The sequence below is a fragment of the Fonsecaea nubica genome (genome assembly GCF_001646965.1).
Source record: "Fonsecaea nubica strain CBS 269.64 chromosome Unknown Scaff17, whole genome shotgun sequence".
In the NCBI taxonomy this organism is placed as follows: Eukaryota; Fungi; Ascomycota; class Eurotiomycetes; order Chaetothyriales; family Herpotrichiellaceae; genus Fonsecaea; species Fonsecaea nubica.
This window is the reverse complement of record NW_019173690.1, coordinates 227,474-245,128: the sequence shown is the minus strand read 5'-3', so window position 1 is coordinate 245,128 and position 17,655 is coordinate 227,474. Positions and strand designations below refer to the sequence as shown.

At 54.8% G+C, this 17,655-nt stretch overlaps 9 protein-coding genes across 9 annotated transcripts; 4 read left to right on the top strand and 5 right to left on the bottom strand.

The window, feature by feature from the left end:
- Positions 1-799: 799 nt before the first annotated feature.
- AYO20_03607 (hypothetical protein) lies at positions 800-1,998 on the top strand (the record flags this gene model as incomplete). The annotated part of the gene is made up of 3 exons (XM_022641908.1): positions 800-1,224; positions 1,277-1,293; positions 1,358-1,998. The coding sequence occupies 3 exons, from the start codon at positions 800-802 to the stop codon at positions 1,996-1,998; spliced, it is 1,083 nt and encodes a 360-aa protein (XP_022502141.1).
- A 940-nt stretch (positions 1,999-2,938) lies between these two features.
- On the top strand, positions 2,939-3,427 carry AYO20_03606 (hypothetical protein; the record flags this gene model as incomplete). Its single annotated transcript, XM_022641907.1, has 1 exon — positions 2,939-3,427. One exon carries the CDS (start codon positions 2,939-2,941, stop codon positions 3,425-3,427), a length of 489 nt encoding a protein of 162 aa, XP_022502140.1.
- A 954-nt stretch (positions 3,428-4,381) lies between these two features.
- Positions 4,382-5,499, bottom strand: AYO20_03605 (hypothetical protein; the record flags this gene model as incomplete). The annotated part of the gene is made up of 4 exons (XM_022641906.1): positions 4,382-4,741; positions 4,867-5,039; positions 5,217-5,309; positions 5,367-5,499. 4 exons carry the CDS (start codon positions 5,497-5,499, stop codon positions 4,382-4,384), a joined length of 759 nt encoding a protein of 252 aa, XP_022502139.1.
- Positions 5,500-6,600: 1,101 nt separating this feature from the next.
- AYO20_03604 (hypothetical protein) lies at positions 6,601-7,406 on the bottom strand (the record flags this gene model as incomplete). Its single annotated transcript, XM_022641905.1, has 2 exons — positions 6,601-6,801; positions 6,855-7,406. 2 exons carry the CDS (start codon positions 7,404-7,406, stop codon positions 6,601-6,603), a joined length of 753 nt encoding a protein of 250 aa, XP_022502138.1.
- Positions 7,407-9,126: 1,720 nt separating this feature from the next.
- AYO20_03603 (hypothetical protein) lies at positions 9,127-10,329 on the top strand (the record flags this gene model as incomplete). The annotated part of the gene is made up of 2 exons (XM_022641904.1): positions 9,127-9,205; positions 9,275-10,329. 2 exons carry the CDS (start codon positions 9,127-9,129, stop codon positions 10,327-10,329), a joined length of 1,134 nt encoding a protein of 377 aa, XP_022502137.1.
- A 452-nt stretch (positions 10,330-10,781) lies between these two features.
- On the bottom strand, positions 10,782-12,086 carry AYO20_03602 (hypothetical protein; the record flags this gene model as incomplete). The annotated part of the gene is made up of 1 exon (XM_022641903.1): positions 10,782-12,086. The coding sequence occupies one exon, from the start codon at positions 12,084-12,086 to the stop codon at positions 10,782-10,784; it is 1,305 nt and encodes a 434-aa protein (XP_022502136.1).
- Positions 12,087-12,391: 305 nt separating this feature from the next.
- Positions 12,392-13,242, bottom strand: AYO20_03601 (hypothetical protein; the record flags this gene model as incomplete). The annotated part of the gene is made up of 4 exons (XM_022641902.1): positions 12,392-12,612; positions 12,687-12,750; positions 12,809-12,975; positions 13,041-13,242. The coding sequence occupies 4 exons, from the start codon at positions 13,240-13,242 to the stop codon at positions 12,392-12,394; spliced, it is 654 nt and encodes a 217-aa protein (XP_022502135.1).
- Positions 13,243-14,677: 1,435 nt separating this feature from the next.
- Positions 14,678-16,324, top strand: AYO20_03600 (hypothetical protein; the record flags this gene model as incomplete). The annotated part of the gene is made up of 1 exon (XM_022641901.1): positions 14,678-16,324. The coding sequence occupies one exon, from the start codon at positions 14,678-14,680 to the stop codon at positions 16,322-16,324; it is 1,647 nt and encodes a 548-aa protein (XP_022502134.1).
- Positions 16,325-16,800: 476 nt separating this feature from the next.
- AYO20_03599 (hypothetical protein) lies at positions 16,801-17,643 on the bottom strand (the record flags this gene model as incomplete). The annotated part of the gene is made up of 1 exon (XM_022641900.1): positions 16,801-17,643. The coding sequence occupies one exon, from the start codon at positions 17,641-17,643 to the stop codon at positions 16,801-16,803; it is 843 nt and encodes a 280-aa protein (XP_022502133.1).
- Positions 17,644-17,655: the final 12 nt, after the last annotated feature.

Sequence of the window (17,655 nt, the reverse complement as noted above, 5' to 3'; positions counted from 1 at the left end):
ACGGCCTCAATGGGGAACTCAAGCTATGATGACCTGGAAGGGTCTTCACCGTCCAACAAGGCTCCTCAGACCATTTTGGCACAGCCATCTTGCCCACTGGGGACTGATCCCGGTTGTTTTGGTCTACGGGGTTCCAACCTCTGCCGGGACTCTTGACCTTCACATGCCCTTACGAGCCCATCTGTCTAGAGATTGAGGCTCCAATTTCGCAAAGACTATTCACCAAGGAGTTGAGCCGTTGGATCTTCTCTTCATCCTCAGGATCGCTCACTACAGAGACAATGTATTCAAGGAAACACGACCTGGCGCCCCAGGTCGCCCAACGACTTAGTTATGGAAGACTCTTTTGCCTGACTTGCGGTCTTGGAGGGTAAGATTCCCATGGTTTCTTTCCAGGCAAGGTCGGTCACTCACTCCTGGGCCACAGTCTTCAAACTGTCTGGGCTTTGATAATCTCGCATGGCAGTGTAAGTGATCGTGCCCAGTCCGTGGTCGCATCAGAGATGTTTGCTAACTACACCCAAAGCCATACTTGATGTCCCTAGGATTGTCTCGGTCCATGACAGCTCTGGTTTGGGCAACAAGTCCAGCTTGTGGCTTCTTGCAGCCTATAATTGGCATAATCAGCGACGGATGCAGACTCTCCTGGGGCCGGCGCCGGCCATTTGTCCTGGTCGGCGCAGTCTGCTCTATGATATGCATCTTGTTATTGGCCTGGGTCGAGTATCTATTCCAGTCAATATCACCGAGCCTGATGCGGGCAGTCGCGGTCCTGATGGTCATATTGCTCAACGTCTCCATGACTCCACTGGCTTTTGGTCTGCGGTCGTTGATCACGGATCTCGTGGTTGCCCAAGAACAAAGCCGTGTCACCGCGTGGGCGAGCTACTCGACATCAGTGTCTAACATTCTCAGCCTGTGGGCGGGCAGTTTTAATCTGCCCCAGGTGCTCCGAGTGTCCTCCCTGACACAGTTTCAGACTCTGAGCATCATCTCCTGTCTCAGCCTGACGGCCACAATCTCGATCTGCCTGCGCACGGCACGGGAACGCAATCCCAACTTCGACACGACTGTGACGGAGCACAGACAGCCGCTTGGGCTTAGGTCTGCTCTCCGCTCCATCCGGCAGGCTTACCACTGTACCCCGACGCGGATCAAGCAAGTTTTTGCCGTACAGGTCTTCTCTTGGACGGCATGGTTTCCTTTTCTATTCTACATGACCAGGTGAGAGACCTGCGTCTGTCACTGTAAAGACTTTTTAACTAACATGCCGCAGTTACGTGAACACAAGATGTATGTTCCAACGCAGAAGTTTTTGCTGATTGGGTTGATTATGCTGACTATTGTTTGTGAAAAGATGCGCTCTCCCAGCTACAGTCTTTCCACGGGTGGAAGGACGTGGCCACTCTGCTAAAATCCCCGGCGACCCAAGTTGGCTCCACGGCGCTTCTGATGTGGACCCTGGTGGCGTTTCTGTCGACCACGATCCTGACCCGTGTCGTCTGCCAGCCTTGTATAACCACAGCGCTCAAGGAAGATGTCGCAACGACAGACCCCGCGTTGTGCTCGATGCACACGGTCTGGATCTACAGCCACGTCCTCTTCGCGGCCTGCATGCTGCTGACCCTGGTGGTCAAGTCATGGCAAGGCACCGTAGTCCTGGTGTCTCTGGTCGGTTGCTCCTGGGCAGCGACGCAGTGGATTCCACACGCCATCGTCGGCGCAGAAATCTCGCCCAGGGGAAAGGACTACAGCCATTACGACGTGGATGCTGACGCTGACGAGGTCGATGAGCTCCGCAAACACCGCGGCGCCATTCTCGGCCTCCACAATCTGGCCATCTCCACGCCCCAGATCGTCGCCGCGCTGGCCAGCAGTGGGATCATGCGGGTTATGACCGAGATGGGAAGCGTCGAGCCCGCCGTCTGGACTCTGCGGGCGGCGTCCGTGCCGGCCATGATTGCGGCGACGCTGGCATGTCGACTGGGGGAGTTCTAGTTCTATTTCTGGAGAGGTTCCGAGGGTTTAAGCGAGAAACGTGATTGTGACAGGGGTAAATGAATGAAATAATGTCGAGAAATCGATCATTTTCGTCACGTATCTTTGATGTGATGGAGAGAGGCTTCCGTGCCTGCCTGTCATGTCAGGCCCCAGCGGCCCCTCACGCCCCTGTGCGCAGGCCCGCGATCTGGGAGATGTTTGCAGTGTTTGTATTGTTTTTCCATCCGTAAATTGGTTCCCACCTGCGCCTTTGTCAACGTTGGCAACCACTCTTTGGCGAACATTGCAGAGCGGCGCTCTCTTTGCTGTTCTCTTGAACACCTCTGAAGGCTCCATTACTCCTCAGATGCCCTTGGCTACATTTCTGCTTCAACCTCCCAAGTACTGGACCTCCGAACATCTCCAGACACTTCACGTAGAACGATGCCAGGTCGCCCAAGCTCTCGTACAAGGCTGTGTGGCACATTCCCTCAATCCAAGTTGCCATAGCTACGAGGCATTTGTACTTCGTTTGAGTGACAATCTCCTCCAGATCCAAGAGACAGTCATACCATCTGCCTACTTAGAGCATCTCTACAGTGGCAAGTCTGAAAGGCCTCTCCAAGTCTCTTATTCGGATGACTTTGACCTTCAAGTACCTGATGACAGAAGGGAGGTGCTGAGGATTATTCTTGGCCTATTCGACTTTCTTGCTTCTGCAAGGTGAAGAGCAATCAAAGGACATTCACTTGAACTTGAAATAAATTCCTGGGGCGGGGAAGTATTTGAGTGGCAGTAATTTGTGCCTCTAAGCTTCTCCATCAACCTCCACTTTTATGCAGCCGCTCTGCTTCCCAGCCCATGTGTCGAGCCCACGTTATCCACCATCTCTTCCGTTCTCGTACGCATACTTCTTTCCAACCAATAGTACTCAGGAAAGACATTGTCATCCCTGAAGATGGCGCCGGCACGGAGCCAGATCATCTACGCGCCTTCAGACGAGATTCCCCGAGGCGTCAAGTCCGTCTTCCTCGCCGGGACCACGAGCAAAGTCGACAACACCAGCGACTGGCGCGAGGTCCTCTGCACCTCCCTCCGCGACACACCCATCACGATCTACAACCCGTATCGAGCCGATTGGGACGGTTCGTGGATCGAGGATATCGACTTTGCGCCCTACCGCGAACAGGTGGAGTGGGAGCTCGAGAAACAGGACCAGGCGGACATTATCGTCTTCTTCTTCCACCCGGCCACCCAAGCGCCCGTCAGTTTGCTCGAGTTGGGGCTCTGTGTGCGTGCTCCCGGCAAGGCTATTGTCGCCTGTCCAAGGGGATACTGGAAGAGGGGAAATGTGCAGATTGTGTGCAACAGGTTCGGGGTCGAGATGGTCGACACTGTCGAGGGGTTGAAACAGGCAATCATGAAGAAGTTACCCGTTGGCTCGTGACTTCAAGGCTCCAAGCTCTGGAGATTGAGATGGAGACCGGGGCTGCCAGGGACGGTAGCTATACGGCGACCCGACAGCCCAGACCTGCCTGCCAGCCAGCATTCGACACTGAGGTTTTCAACCGAATAGCATCAACTGCAAGCTGAAGAGCTGCCAGAATATTGGCCGCCACCCCCGCCACCACCAATACGCCCAAGACGTGTACCGCCACAGAACATTCCGCCTGCCACGCTACAGATACATCGATTTGCCGGGCTTCTGGCCATGACTGAGGTGTCGGAGCATGATGATGGGCCGAGTTCTTGGGAAGTCATCCCGAGCATTGTGGCACGGGTCAATTTGCTGGGAGATGTCTTTCCATGGGATCGACATGAAGATGGAGCATATCTCGGATGGTATATCTTTTGCAGGAAGTTTTGTCGTTAACTCCCTTTTCCACCATAGACTGCCACGTGCGTTGATAACTGGCCGCTCGCAGAGATCCGAGAGCATGACGTCGAGTTATGGGCGACGATTCTTCTTTTGGGTTACAAAAGTTCTTCAAACCCCTCGACGAGTTCTTTTTTACGTGCCAGTCTCATGGACTTGCCCATCTTCCCTCGAACAAGGAGACGGAAGGAGCAAAACTGACGAAAACACCATTCTCTGTCCTCCTTCACCCGGAACCAAGGGGCCGGCCGCATTCCTCGGCAAAAACTGCGCAGAGCAGGCAGAGTTAACTACAATCCAATTCCAGCACTGAGCTAGACTAGTTGTATGGGTGCCCCCCAACGTATATTTGAATCGCCGAGCAAAGCGTCATCGCCATTGATAGAATGGGCATTCGTCTGACTTTGTCATTCTAGTGCTACGCCTTGAGCGACGGGGGGATTAAGCCCTCTTCATCAGGGACTAGTACAAGTGGTGCCAGTATGGTTCATCCCCATATCCCTACCGAGTTATATCCCCACCAAGCTACACGTGTCCAAGGTGGTCGTGATGATGATGACGATATCTCTCCCCAGCCTCGTACGCCTCCTCGTCGGTCTGCCCGTACGTCTCCCACTCGGCCATCCAGGCCATCAGCTGCGCCCAGTCCTTGCACTGATGCACGGTGCCGAATCCCGTGACGCCGCCGCGCTCGTCCTTGACCTCGACCGTCAGGTCGGGCTGGCACATGAGCGCCTGGCGGAGCAGGTCGACGCAGTGGCTGATGTGGCGGGGGGAGATCATCTCCGAGACGTCGGCGGCGTCGGTGCCATCTGCTGATGCGGAGAGGGTGGCGGCGCCCGTGGCGACGGCGTGGGTGAACCAGTAGGCTTGTCGGATTCCGTTCTACATACAAAGTACATTCGATGTCAGTACGAGTGCATACATACATGCTCAAGTATTCGGCATTCGGGTTCTCCTCGGTACATGTACATATGGAGATCGTCTTTGTGAGAGAATGTCAGACGTACCAAGCAATGCAACTGGTGGAATACCGCAAAATCAGACCGTGACGGGGCAATCTGGGGATGTTGAAAGAAACCCCCCTGCACGGGCAACAAATCGTCCCAGGCGGCCTCGGTGACGGGGCTGGGTGCGTCGCCAAAGCTCGCATTGTATTCCAATTCGAACTCGATGGTGCGGACTATCCTCCCTCGTGACACACGGACGTCAGCAGCCACTCTGGACGTTGGTACATACTCGGTAGACTCATTTTCTCTCTCTCTCTCTCTCTCTCTCTGTGTGTGTGTGTGTGTGTGTGTGTGTGTGTGTGTTCAAGCCCAAGTGATATTCAAGTCCGAGGTTCAAGGGGTTATCTTACGCTGTAACTGGCCCCTATCCCCGCTGGACCACTTAGTATTCCTCTCGTACTCGTATAATGTCCCAGCGTAGAAGGCGAGGACACAGGCACTCGCTGTTGCCAGCGTGGCTAGTACCAATATCAGCACCGTTGAACATGGACAACACGCACGACCGCGGGATTGTCGACGAATTTCCCCGTGTCCCTCGTCGAGCGAAGCTTCATCTTTGTCGGCGTCTAGGAGGTTGTAGCGATACGTGTAGTGTCGAGTGGCCGGCCAGGACCACCAGTCGTGGTCGAACATTGTGTTTGTGATTCTTGAGGAAGATCGCACTTCTTTCTTTCTCTCCCTGGGAGTTTTGGAGAATGAGGAAAGGGGAAGGGGATTGAGATTCAAGAGGATGGGATGGGATAGGTTGGGAAGGTCAGAATCGGATGACGAAGCTGAACAGGACAGCCAGTCCCCCTCGAGGCTAGAAACCTGGGATCAAGGACAAAAGGGGGCGGGATCAGTGTAGAATGATGCTTGACCAGAGCCACGACATCGACCATCGAACCTCATCCTGGATAGGACCGGGTCGAAGGAGAACTCAATTCGACATCTTGGAAAATGGGCTCGTCTCCTGGTCTGGTCGTCATAGCAGAGAGGGAATGTAGGGGTGCGACTCGTGTCTTGTGAAGGTCATTGCAATCCTGACGCACTATCCTGTATGGATGGCGACAAAGCATCGCTTCGAAGCTTCGAAGCTTGGTAGTGACGTGCAGTTTAGTGTAGTGTAGCGTAGCGTGGTGTACATTGGTGCACTGTCAGCAAGCAGGACCACCCATGGGCGTATCCATCGGTGGTACACCTACCTACCTACCTGTAAGTGCAGAGGTCGATGACAGACAATGTAACTCGTATCAGTGTAACACTGTTGTGTGGACCCGGCAGTCACTCAGTCACTCAGTCACTGAATCAGTTAGTCAGGGATGAGTAGTCAGTAAGGAGTCGCGCGAGATGACAGGGGCACAAACAGGTCATCTTTGTGATCTGGGATATGTGTGGGCATCGTTCTTTGGAAGGATCGTATGGAGAAGCTAGGAAGATGGACTGTCATCAAGAGACCCACGAGGCTTTGCTCGATCAAGCAAGTGAATCGTAAGTGGTGGGATCCTTGTGCGGAAGATCGACAGATAGTTTACGCTGTACATAGTCTAGGGGAATGGGAATCAGGACTCGGGAGGGGTAATGAAATGTAGTCTGTTTACGAGGGACGAGTACAAGCAGTGTGGATGTAGATGTTGTATACACAGATATGCAGAGTTGTATGCACGGAATAAGGAACTGTAGGTCTAAGATTGCCACATCTCTCGACTATTCCGGGCCACAAGACAGCCCCTGCTCCTACCCAGACATATCCCCCTAATACACATATCCGCACGAACTGTATTTCTGAATGACATTATTCAGTCGACAAGTCCCAGGCGCGGCACACTGAGGCAGCTCTTCGAGTAACACCAGCTGGCAGTGCTCCGTGTGGGCGTAGTTCAATGAAAAGCTGTCAATGGGGAAATGGTTCATGAGGGCATGATGTACCTTCTTGACCACATGGGCGCAATGGACCTACCAGAGCCGTCAGGATCTCGTCCGCTGAGTCAGGGAAGAATAGAACATACCGAGTGAAACTTGTGAGGCGCCCACACTTGCTCGTGCTGGGCCTGGATGATTTCTTCCAACGGCACCAGAGACTCCGTGCTGAGGGATTTGTCGTGGTAGAAGGCCACCGGTTCCATGTCGATGAACTCTTCGATAAGCTCAGGATAGTAGCATTCTGGCCGGACCCAGGTGACGGCGAGAGGATCGTAGACGCAGCCCTTTGCCCTCGCCTGGTCGGGTGTTTTCCCGCAGTCGCCAAACACGGGATGAAAAGTGGGTGTCTGGTTCATTTTGAGAGGCAGCAGCCAATACACCAGAAAGCTGAGGGCGGCGAGAGCAATGAAGAAGGTCCAGAGCAGAATCGACTTGGGTAACCTGCATCTCCTCGCTGTCGTCCGTGCATGCGTCGACCCGAGCTCCTTTGCGTGAAGGAGGGCGACGTCTTCCTTTTCGAGATCGTGGTCATCCTCGCCTAGATCGCAAACCGTGTCTGAGGACAACGAGGCTTCTGAAGACGGTGAGAGACCGGGTACGAGACCAATTTTTGCTTCGTCTTGGCTGCCTTGAGACATGGCTGCTTGGCTCGATTATTCTGACGAAATCATGGAGCAACAAACCTGTAGACAAAAAACTGGGCTGTTCCTGGGATTATCATCGTTGTTGGCACCGATGATCCATCTGTAGTTACCCACGTTATTGATACAAGACGATCAGGTGTCGACACCCGAGGCATGATTCCCCATGGCGATTTGCTGACAGTGTGTTGCAGAATGCAAGCATCGAAGATCAGATGGATGACCAGAAATCTTTTGCGAGCTTCGCGATCTTGCTGTCACTGCTGACATGGGCACCATGACCCAGAGGCCAGGATACGATGCCAACTGGGATCGCCCAAGTTGGCCTTGTACTTGTCGTGTCGACTTCGATGCTTGCCACTCCTGCGCGATCATTGACTCGTTGTAACGCTGCAGCAGGAAATCCCGAGCTTCTCCCTCCTCTTATTATACACATCCAGTAGCCGCTACCATTAGCGGACGCCAGCGGACGTTTATCTATCTTGCATAAACCCAATGTATCCATAAGCCCTAGCCTCCTCTTACCTTAGACAGCCAATGGCACAGCGCAGATCCACATGCTGCCAGCCAGTCGGAGGTTTCGGGCGCCCGTCGAGATACGTACCTGTGATGCCAATTAACCGAATGCAAATGCTAGTTGGCCGAGCCGGGATGGATGGCTGGACGGATATATGCATGGAGAATCCTCAGACTGTTTTGTGATAAGTACCATGCCCATCCGGCAACCCTATCCTGGTCGCGTCGTATCTCGTCTTGACAAAACCACCAGGAAACACATGCAATAATGTGGCCATGGCCATTTTCGATGACGAATTTTGTTACTGTAGGATTCCAGCTCCAACATGCAACCAGTAAGTGAACCAATGCAGTGTTTCGCGCGAAGGATTTGAAAGCCGAGAAACTTGGACAGATCAGCATGGTCGGTTGCCGATGCTGTCTGATCCTGAGGGGAAGAGGAGGCCTGTTCGTTCTGCAGTCTTGTTACTTGGGATCAGGAATCCTCGATATGCAACGAGGCGAGATGCGATGCGTTCAGGATCTCTAATTGAGATCAGGAGGAAACGGGGTTGGGAAAGGGCAAGGGAGGAGGGAGGGGGAGTTCTATAGCGCCGAATTTGTCACCCTTCACCAAACAACAAAAGGACAAATGCACGTGGAATCAAACCACCCAGAAACTCCCGTTTTTTTTTCTTTCGAATCACAATCAGGCGCTCCAAGAGGGACCGAATCTGACTTGAGACCATGATTTGCTTCCTTGGAAAAACCATCGGCGGTCAAAAAAACCATCAACCTTTTCTCCACCACATCCATCCATCCGTCCATCCAGAGCGAGAGAAACACAGAGTCGCACAGAGTGTAACCAAACCAACTATACCTTGATGCCACCAATGCCATTGCTCGGATGCTTCCGAACTATTACATCACCAAGGGGCGCTTTGGAGATCGCCGTATTGTATATCGATTGCCTGATCCCAAGTTTCGTGTGGATCATGGATCCCCGGTTCCCTCAAACCTCGTGATCGACGATGCCCCTTATGGCAGGTTCACCAATGGTTGTTCTGTGGAGAAAGAGAGAAAAAGAGAGCCGGCATATAATATTCTGGGTCCGAGGGACAGTGCTTTCGTCGACAGCTGATCTCTGTTCGAGATGACTTACTGGGAAGAAGAAACACTGAGGGAATTTCTTGGTTGATACATCACTCGACAAGAACAAGACATGGACGACGAGTTGAAGGATATCAGCGATGCCCACGAGCGCCGTAAAGCTCAGAACCGCATCGCCCAGAGACGACGTCGTGAGTTACTCTCCCATCGTTAGGCAATGGAAATGAGTTGAGAGTCGACTAAATTCCTTCTGCTCGTAGGGCAACGACTTCGGCAGGACGCAAAACCCACGGCTGGAGATGTTACCGAGATGGCCGGCCTCGAACCCTCCGATTTGGGTATGATGGGATCAGATAACGGGGCATTAAGTCTCAATGGAGCGGCCTCTTCACTCTGGAACCAGGACGTCGGGGGGCTGGACACGGATGCAAGTTTCATGGATCTCAACTTCCTAGAACCCATGGAAATCAACGAACTCAACGAGATGGGCGGGGTCAACGACAGTCCGCCTCTCAAGATCATCACACACCCATCGTCATCGTCTTCCTTGTCAAATCGGGCTGGACAAGTGATGAGCAATCACTGTCGACGCTGCAGTTCACATCTCTCCAAGTCGACGGTTGCCAGTCCCCCAGACAATGCCTTTGGAGGGCCTCATCCAGCCAACGCCACCGAGACGACCGAAAGTGCATACGACAGGCGTGAGCGTTGCCGTGGCGTTCAGAAACCATATGTCAGCCGTACCCGTTCGGATCCTCAATCTCTCTCCCTCGAAACAACATTTTTCCCACCAATGGACGATGTCGGCACCGGCAATACCACTACATGTACAGAGTCGATACAGCCATCCCGGCACGGGAGTCCGATACATACTCTCAACAAACACACGTGGTCCGATCCCCGTGTTCAGCAGCAGCAACAACCACAGAGACATCCCAAAGTTGCACCAAACCCGCAGAGACTATCCTCGACGACATCCTCGACCTCTTCTTCCTCTTCATTGTCCCATTGGTCCTCAACCTCCAGCGACGCCACCGAGCTCAGACCCCGCGATGACTGGGAATCCCAACGATCCCCGCTCGCATCCACGCTGACCCAGCGGTCCCAGAAACTGGCCACTGACCTGATCCGACTGTACGAATTGGGCGTCTACCTGGACATACAATCCAAAGACTCGGAGCTGGAGGAGCTTCTCTCAGAAGTGCGACGGAAATTCGCCGTGCTTCACGGCAAGGCGGAAAAGAGGGCTCGGAACATGAACGACGACGATGCTACGAGTCGTCGATATAGGGAGATTGGGTTTGGCGAAATTTGATCCATACGTAGGGACGAGGTTTGGGAGATTACCGGCGTGACTGGGGGACTCCACGCAAGGCAAAAAGGGTGACCAAATAACAGAGATGTTGGTGGTGTTTGGTATACCGTCTGTACATAATTACATTACAAGCACCAGGGAATGGATGGGAGATCACGAAATAGCGCCCAAGCATTGCTATACTGGGTGAATAACTTGAATGTCTAGGATTCGGGGCTTTTGAGGATCAGGTCTAGTTTCAGTTGCGTACCAGCCCTGAGTTTCTGAGGCGTTGATTGATCAAACAATCCCTGGAACTTCCTTCCGATGCCCCTTTTTTTCCCCGAACACCCCCCCGGTGCCTCTTATTCCAAAGCACCCGTTGGTGAATACTGGGCACGAGCATGACAATACATCATCGCCGTCTTTCCCCGCCACATCCCGTCGGTATCAACAACTTTCCTTCCCGACAATCAAAGAACTACTCTATCCACTACATGCACAACGCCGTCACTGCAGAGAAAGTCGGCGGTCTTGACCTTGGCCCTGGCTCGCGCGCCGCCATTCCCCGCTGATCCTCGTACCCGGAGATCCATGAACCCCCCAGCTCTGGCAATGTCGACCGTCAGTTCCTCACTGGGTCGCAGCGTTTCCAGAAGAAACTGGCGATGGCCCCAGGGCACCCTGTAGCAACCCGGTTGGGACTGGGACTGGGACCGGGACTGGACCTCAGAGCTATTGCGAGAAGGGCTGACTTGATACGAGTACCACGATCCCTTGACGTCAGCATCTTTGGCCCGAGAATGTGTCTCCATCGAGTTGGAAGTTTTGGATGACGCTGCTGCTGCTCTGTCTGCGTCGTAGAACGCATTGGAGAACAACGTCCGATTCGGCACCAAGTGACCCCTGAGAAGTGTCTTGAGGACATCCCTTCCCTCGTCACGGAACAAGAACTCCAAATATGGCGGGTCGAGTTCGCCAAAGGCTGCATCATCGGGGACAAAGAACGTCGCCCCGTAGAGCTGTGCCCGTTCCAGTTCTCCCGCAAAGTCGGCGTGCTGTACCGCCCGGCGGATCAGGCTGTAGCCCCCTTCGTTTGTGAGGGAGGAGTCGATGAACGTCATCATGGGCACCAGCGGCGGAAAGTACGAGTCCACGACATGGACGACCCCGTTGCGGGCCATGATGTCGTGTTGGACGACTCGAGAGTGTCGATTGACCATCAGGGCGACTTCCCCTGTGGCACGATCCAGTACGGACAAGCTGATGTGGATTCGTGCCTCGCCATTCAATGTGCTGGGCCGCAACAGCGTCGGCGTGTTTGGCATGGACAACTCCCTAATTGTCGGCACCCAGTGAGGAGAGATATGGTACGCCAGACACTCACGGATGGCTTGGCCTTGACACCACTCAGGGATGGCCGAGTCGGCCGCAACGGCCGCAGCCCAGACGGTAGTGTTCACGTCCGGGTCACTCAGTCGCGAGACCAAGTCGTCGAACGGCCGCACCGCATCGGCAAAGGAACGAGTCTGCTCGAGAGACGCGAGGACGTCCAACACCGTCTTGTCCGACCATCTATAGTCCGGCCCTATGTAAGGGAACTGGTGCGGAATGCGGTCGACCGGAGGACAAAAGTCAAACGACTTTGGTATCTCCTGGAGGTCATGATGTACATCGTTGGAGGAGAGCACAGCCTGCGACGAAGGATGAGGCGAGAATGCTTCTGGGACAGCCCGGACGGACGTGAGGAGAAATACTAGGGAAGCTAAGGGGAGCATTATGCTAGAGATATCAAACTCTAGCAAGAGACCATCCTCATACGAGGCGCCTGGGTGGTGAGAAGGTGAGAAGCTCTTATCTATGCTACCCGAGGGGCCTTTGTCTACTCAGCAGGGTCGGGGGGAGCCAATGATGCGTTGCCGAAGGCCAGACCATGTCGTGGATGACAACTTTGCGGTGTCATGATCGAGGGTGATTGCAGCTCTGCATATGATTTACGCTGACACTCCAATCCACCCCGTGATAGATCGCAAAGGTATGTGTTTCTCCCTTATTCTACCATATTGACTACACTGGTCGCTGTTCAGTATGGGGGATCCTGCATCGCAAAGACGCCCCTGGGTTTGGTCAGAGGTCCCCTGATTTTGACCGCGTGTTCCAGAGCCCAATCTAAAACCGCGCCTGGATCTCTACACTGATGGAAAGTGTTATAGTCTGGATATGGTTTCTCCGAATCTTCCATCCAATGGAACAAAATCACCTCGGTGCCTCCTGGATTGCACATGAGGACCTCTCGCAGGCTCTCTATACAGTGGTCTGGTTCGAGTCACCACGTCAGATTCAGATCTCGGGGCGGTTTCACAACGAATAGAACTCACCAAGGTGGCCACCTCCAGGTGCGGCTCCATACAGTTCTGGATGCACTGCGTGTCGGAGAATATTCTACAAATCCCTAATTTCAGCCGAACTGACCATTGTCTCATGGATGCGAAGGCCTTACCAGACAGTGCAAATGATGAAACATGGCAATTTGCCCCATATACCGAGTCTCACCTCCATGGGACAGCTGAATCAACGAGTCTTTCCACTGCGAAGTGTACATTGGAGCGATTCTATCGACCACGTCGGCCTTCACGGCGATTGTGCCGTCACGCCCATCCAGCATCGCTACCAAGGTCTCAGTCAGTACAGGAATCTTTGATCAGAAGACTTTGGGAGGAGGGATATCTCACGATTTGCCGTCCACCTGCGCCACTCGTCCTCGGATGCAAGACCATTGGAAAACTTGGACGTGAACTTTGTCGGGTACATGAACGTCTCGTTGAACCGGGTCTTTTGAACGGGCACGGCATTGAGGATGGGCGACCACATGACTTCGGGGGCACGATGCGTCTCAGAAATGACGAGACTCAAGATGCCAACGACGGCCAGCATCGATGATAGCAGCAGAAGGCAGCCATGAAGAAGCCAGAACTCGCGTCGAGTGCGATGGCGATACCCTCCTCTGTCGTCTCCTGCAGCAAGGGCCGTTTTCCCTGGATACCAGGAGGAGGCAAGCCAACTCTTGCCCGAAACTTCCTCGTCAATTAGTCGAGCAGTTTCCATCAACGAGGAACGCGGGCATTCTTCTCCCGCTTGCCCCTTTTCTCCTTGCTCCATCAAAGTGTCAAGAGGGAAAACTGGCAGACATTGCCCTCGAGAAGTAGTTGCGAAGTCCCAAGGCCAGGGGAATCCCTTTTATGACCCAAGAAGTCTAAAACTCACAGTAACTATCAGCGCGCCATGACGGTACTCGTACCTAGTATAAGATCGGTCCTGGATTAAAACCCCGACTCGTCCCGTCCCGTCACATGGTATGGTAATTATCCTGTGGACCTGTCTGCCTTGTCCCTGGCCTGTCGCTGTGCAGCCAGGTCAACCAGCCACAGCCTGGCAGGGAGTCACTTGGGAGTCATATTTTGGCCCGTCGGTGGCCCGTGTGTCCCAGTCCCCAGGCACTTATTCTGAGATGTCATGATGATGCTGATCTTGCGCCAATCGCTGACTTTGCTGACACTGAGGGCCGCCCCGGCAGCCCCGGTTAATGGCCAATCCATTCAGTCCTACGAGGTACTCGTACCTAGACTCAACCGAGTACCAAGTAGACGGGGGTTGGATGTCGTAATAATTCTGTACGAGGTAGGTCGTACCGAATAATCGTACATCTGTTTCCCAGACTATAATACGATGCTCTTGGCAGTTGGCAGTATCGAAATATGTACTGGCAGACTGGCCTTTACTTGTGGATGGTGGGCAACGTGCCAAATAGGCTTCCCAACGTTTAACCGACTCTGTGGACGCTGCGGGGTATTTACTGAGTATTGGCTTCCCTTAATTTTCCATGTACCGACTTGCCGAGTGCTCGGTAGAGTGGCCCCGATCATTTATTCAGTCCCTATCAAGCTCCCCTTCCCCTCCATAAACCAACCCTCAAAACAAACAAACAGGGGATGTGGGATGTATATCGACCCAGGGACAAAATACCTTTCTCTACAAGAATGTACAAACACAAGGCACCATGACGGCCACTCAAAATCCCCAACCGCCCCGGCCAGGCTAGCAACTTGTCATGCCATGTCTGATGATCAGTGCACGCGGCGGAATAGTTGCCGAGATGCCTAGAAACACTGCCATGGCCGTGCCAATGCACCGCCACGCGTGCGCCGACTTTATTCTCTTACAACGGCGACTACAACTAGACCACAAGTACAACTACAAGTACCGCTTGGATAAGTAGTTAGGGGAGTAAGGGAATAAATAACAACTTGGTTCATTGTCTGTCTGTCTGTACAACATCGCACAATCCGAATCACGCCCCACATACAACGAAATGTCGATATTGAGTCGCTTCCGCGGCCGGTCCGCCGGAGGAGATCAAGCACAGGTCGATCCGCATCAGTGGCGACTCCCATCTTCGTACTCGACATCCTCCAAACCAGGGACGCGAGAAACAGTGATCCCAAACCCAAGAATCTTCAGAAACGCCTTTGTGCCCAACGAGCCGACAGCGGCAAGGATCGGCGCCGACACCAGCCTCGTCTACCCCGACGTCAGCCATGCGGCGGTGCACCTGGCGCTGCTCGAGAGCTTTCAAAGACTCAGACTCTCGGCGGCCAGCAGGCTCGATGACGTCGAGGTGGTCGAGGACCAGCCGCCGCCGGCATTTTCCGAAGACGAGAAGCGCGACGTGCTTCGCGAGCAGCAGCAGCAGCAACATCGTCCACCGACAAGTACAAAGCTGCCCGAGCCGGAGCGATGGGACCTGCTGATCCGGCTGGCCATCACGCGCTTCACGGCCTGGTGGATGAACATGGACCGGATCCTGTACCACGCCACGGCATTCACGCACCACGCGGGCACCCACGCCGGGGTGCAACTGACAAAGGACTACCTCCCGCCGCTGGACGTGCTGCTGGTGTGGTACGCCTTCATGCTCGACGAGGAAAGCTACACGACGGCGTGCTCCTACCAAGAAACGCCCACCGCCCGGATCGGAGACCTGTGTTTCCCCTGGCCGGCCATCCGCGACGCGCTCGACCTCGACTCCCTGGCCTACAGGATCACCAGGCCGGCCGAGAATCTCTTCGCCACCTTGACGTCCCAGTCGGCAGACATCCTGACCTACCTCGAAGGGCCGCCCGCGTACGTCGAGTGCCCGGAGCTGCCCGTCGACATCGACCTGTTCGGACAGGTGAAGCGGTGCGAGAGATTCATGGACGAGGCCCACCGGCTGCTGTGGATCCGGTCGCCGTCGTTGCAGGGCTCGCTCGAACGCGCGTTCCTGCAGTATCTGGAGCGTCAGCTGTCTCCGACTCCGATCTCCAGCGTGGCCACGGCGGCGGCAGCCGCCCAAGATGATTTCCCTTTGCCCTTTGGCGTGGAATTGGTCTGGAAAACGCACAGGCTCTACCCGCGACTCTACCGGCTGTTTCGGCAGGAGATTGTGCCCGCGCCCACGCCCACGCCCACGGACACCAAATCGCCGCGAATCTCCACGGCGGCGGAGTGGCTTGGTGGCAGTGACGTCCCGGAACGGAGCAGCCGCCAGCCGTCTTCCTCCAAAGAGTATGACGAGTGCTACTGCTGGACATGCGAACGCATCCGCGACGACATCCCGACATTCAGCTACACCGCCGCCACACAATCCAGATCGTCGTCATCATCATCGTCATCCCGCGCCACCGCCGCAGCCTCCCCGCTCTCCCCTTTGTCGACCCTCTCACCAACCCAAATCCGCTCCATCCAAGACGACCTGGGCTTCCACCTCGCCGTCGAGAGGGCCCGGGCGCGCCACTCCCCGCTGCCGACCCGCCCGCCCACCGCGGCCGAAAAGGCCGCCGAGAGACTCGAGGCCAAGAAACAGGCCGAGGTCGGCCGGCTGCCCGGCCTGAACGAGTACCTGGTCACCATGCCGAACGGGAAGAAGAAGATCAAGCGGTCCAAGCACACGAACATGGTTTACATGGCCATGGTGTGAAACATTTCTTAACCCCCCTCCCTGGGCTGGGCTGGAGCGGGAAAAGAGGGAGAGAGAGGAAGGGGGGGTTGGGAGGAGTAGGTCCCCTTTTAGTGTTCTTCTTTCTCCAGCCTACAGTACGTACCACAGTAGCGTGTGTTGGGGTTTGTTTGGTCTCGGAGCGACTCTGACTCTTACTCTTTTTTCTTGAATCAGGTGGAACAAACCCACGAATCTGAGAGGGATGTCATACGTATGCTTCATGTGCCTGGTCCGGCGATTTTCTTCATTTCCATGTACTCGGTACATACGTCGGGGACATTCTTTCGATACCAGGGCTACGCCACTAGTCGCGAAAGACTCGTAGACTTGAGTCCTGATCAAAATGAATTATCTTGGTCAATCTGGTCGCGAAAGAGGTCTATACTGCCTCCCTATCCGGAGAACTGTATGGCACAGCCAAAGTTGAAGAAAAAAGAAAAAAAGCAACAGCTGCTTCAACACGTATTATACCCAATCGCAATGACGGCGTGCAGCTCGTCTCGATCCTTGGGATTCGGTCCCTCGAGCCGCGCCAGCAGATTCTCAGAACAATGCAACGTGTGGGGCATGCCGTCGCCCCTCTCGGCGAAGCGTCCGCCATTGGCGCCCTCGAGGATTCTCTCGACGCGCCTCATCCAGAAGATACAGTGACCCAGGTGCTCTTCCTGCGTGGTGCGGGCGAGCGAGCCCGCGCGGAACGACAGGGCCTCTTCGTCGGTGATGTGCGCCGTGCCCTGCCGGTCGAGGAAGAAGGGGAACGCCCCGAACTGGCGCTCCGGCCGGTGCACCCACTCCCGGAACTCGAGGTCCGTGACCCGGTCGTAGCACGCCGACGGCGTCCAGCTGTAGCTGAGCAGGTCGAATTCGCAGCCGTTGGCGCGCGCTTCGGCGAGGCTCGAGCCGCAGTGGAGACCGAGCTTGGGCGGCTTGAGCGAGCCGTCGGGGGATGGTGGTTTGATATGGCGGATTGTCGTGACGGCCGTCACGAGCAGGAGTATCGTGGCGATGAGTGCTCCGAGGAGTAGCCAGAGCTGCGCCAGCCTGGGCCCGCGTCGCCGCGGCGGCGGAGGTAAAGATACGGCGTCTTCAATCTCTTCGAGTCCTCCGGCTTCTCCAGCCTTGTCGTGCACATGGCTTTGCTCGATCGTGGCCCTTTCGTCGTCGTTGTCTATCGGACTGTCATGATCGGTTGCAAGTCTCTGGTATTCGCCGGCAGCCTGCTGTCCATCTTGCGTCTTCTTGGTGCCGCCAGTGATGATGCGGCCGACCAACTTGTGAATACTCCAGGTGTTCTCCATCATGGCCGTCGG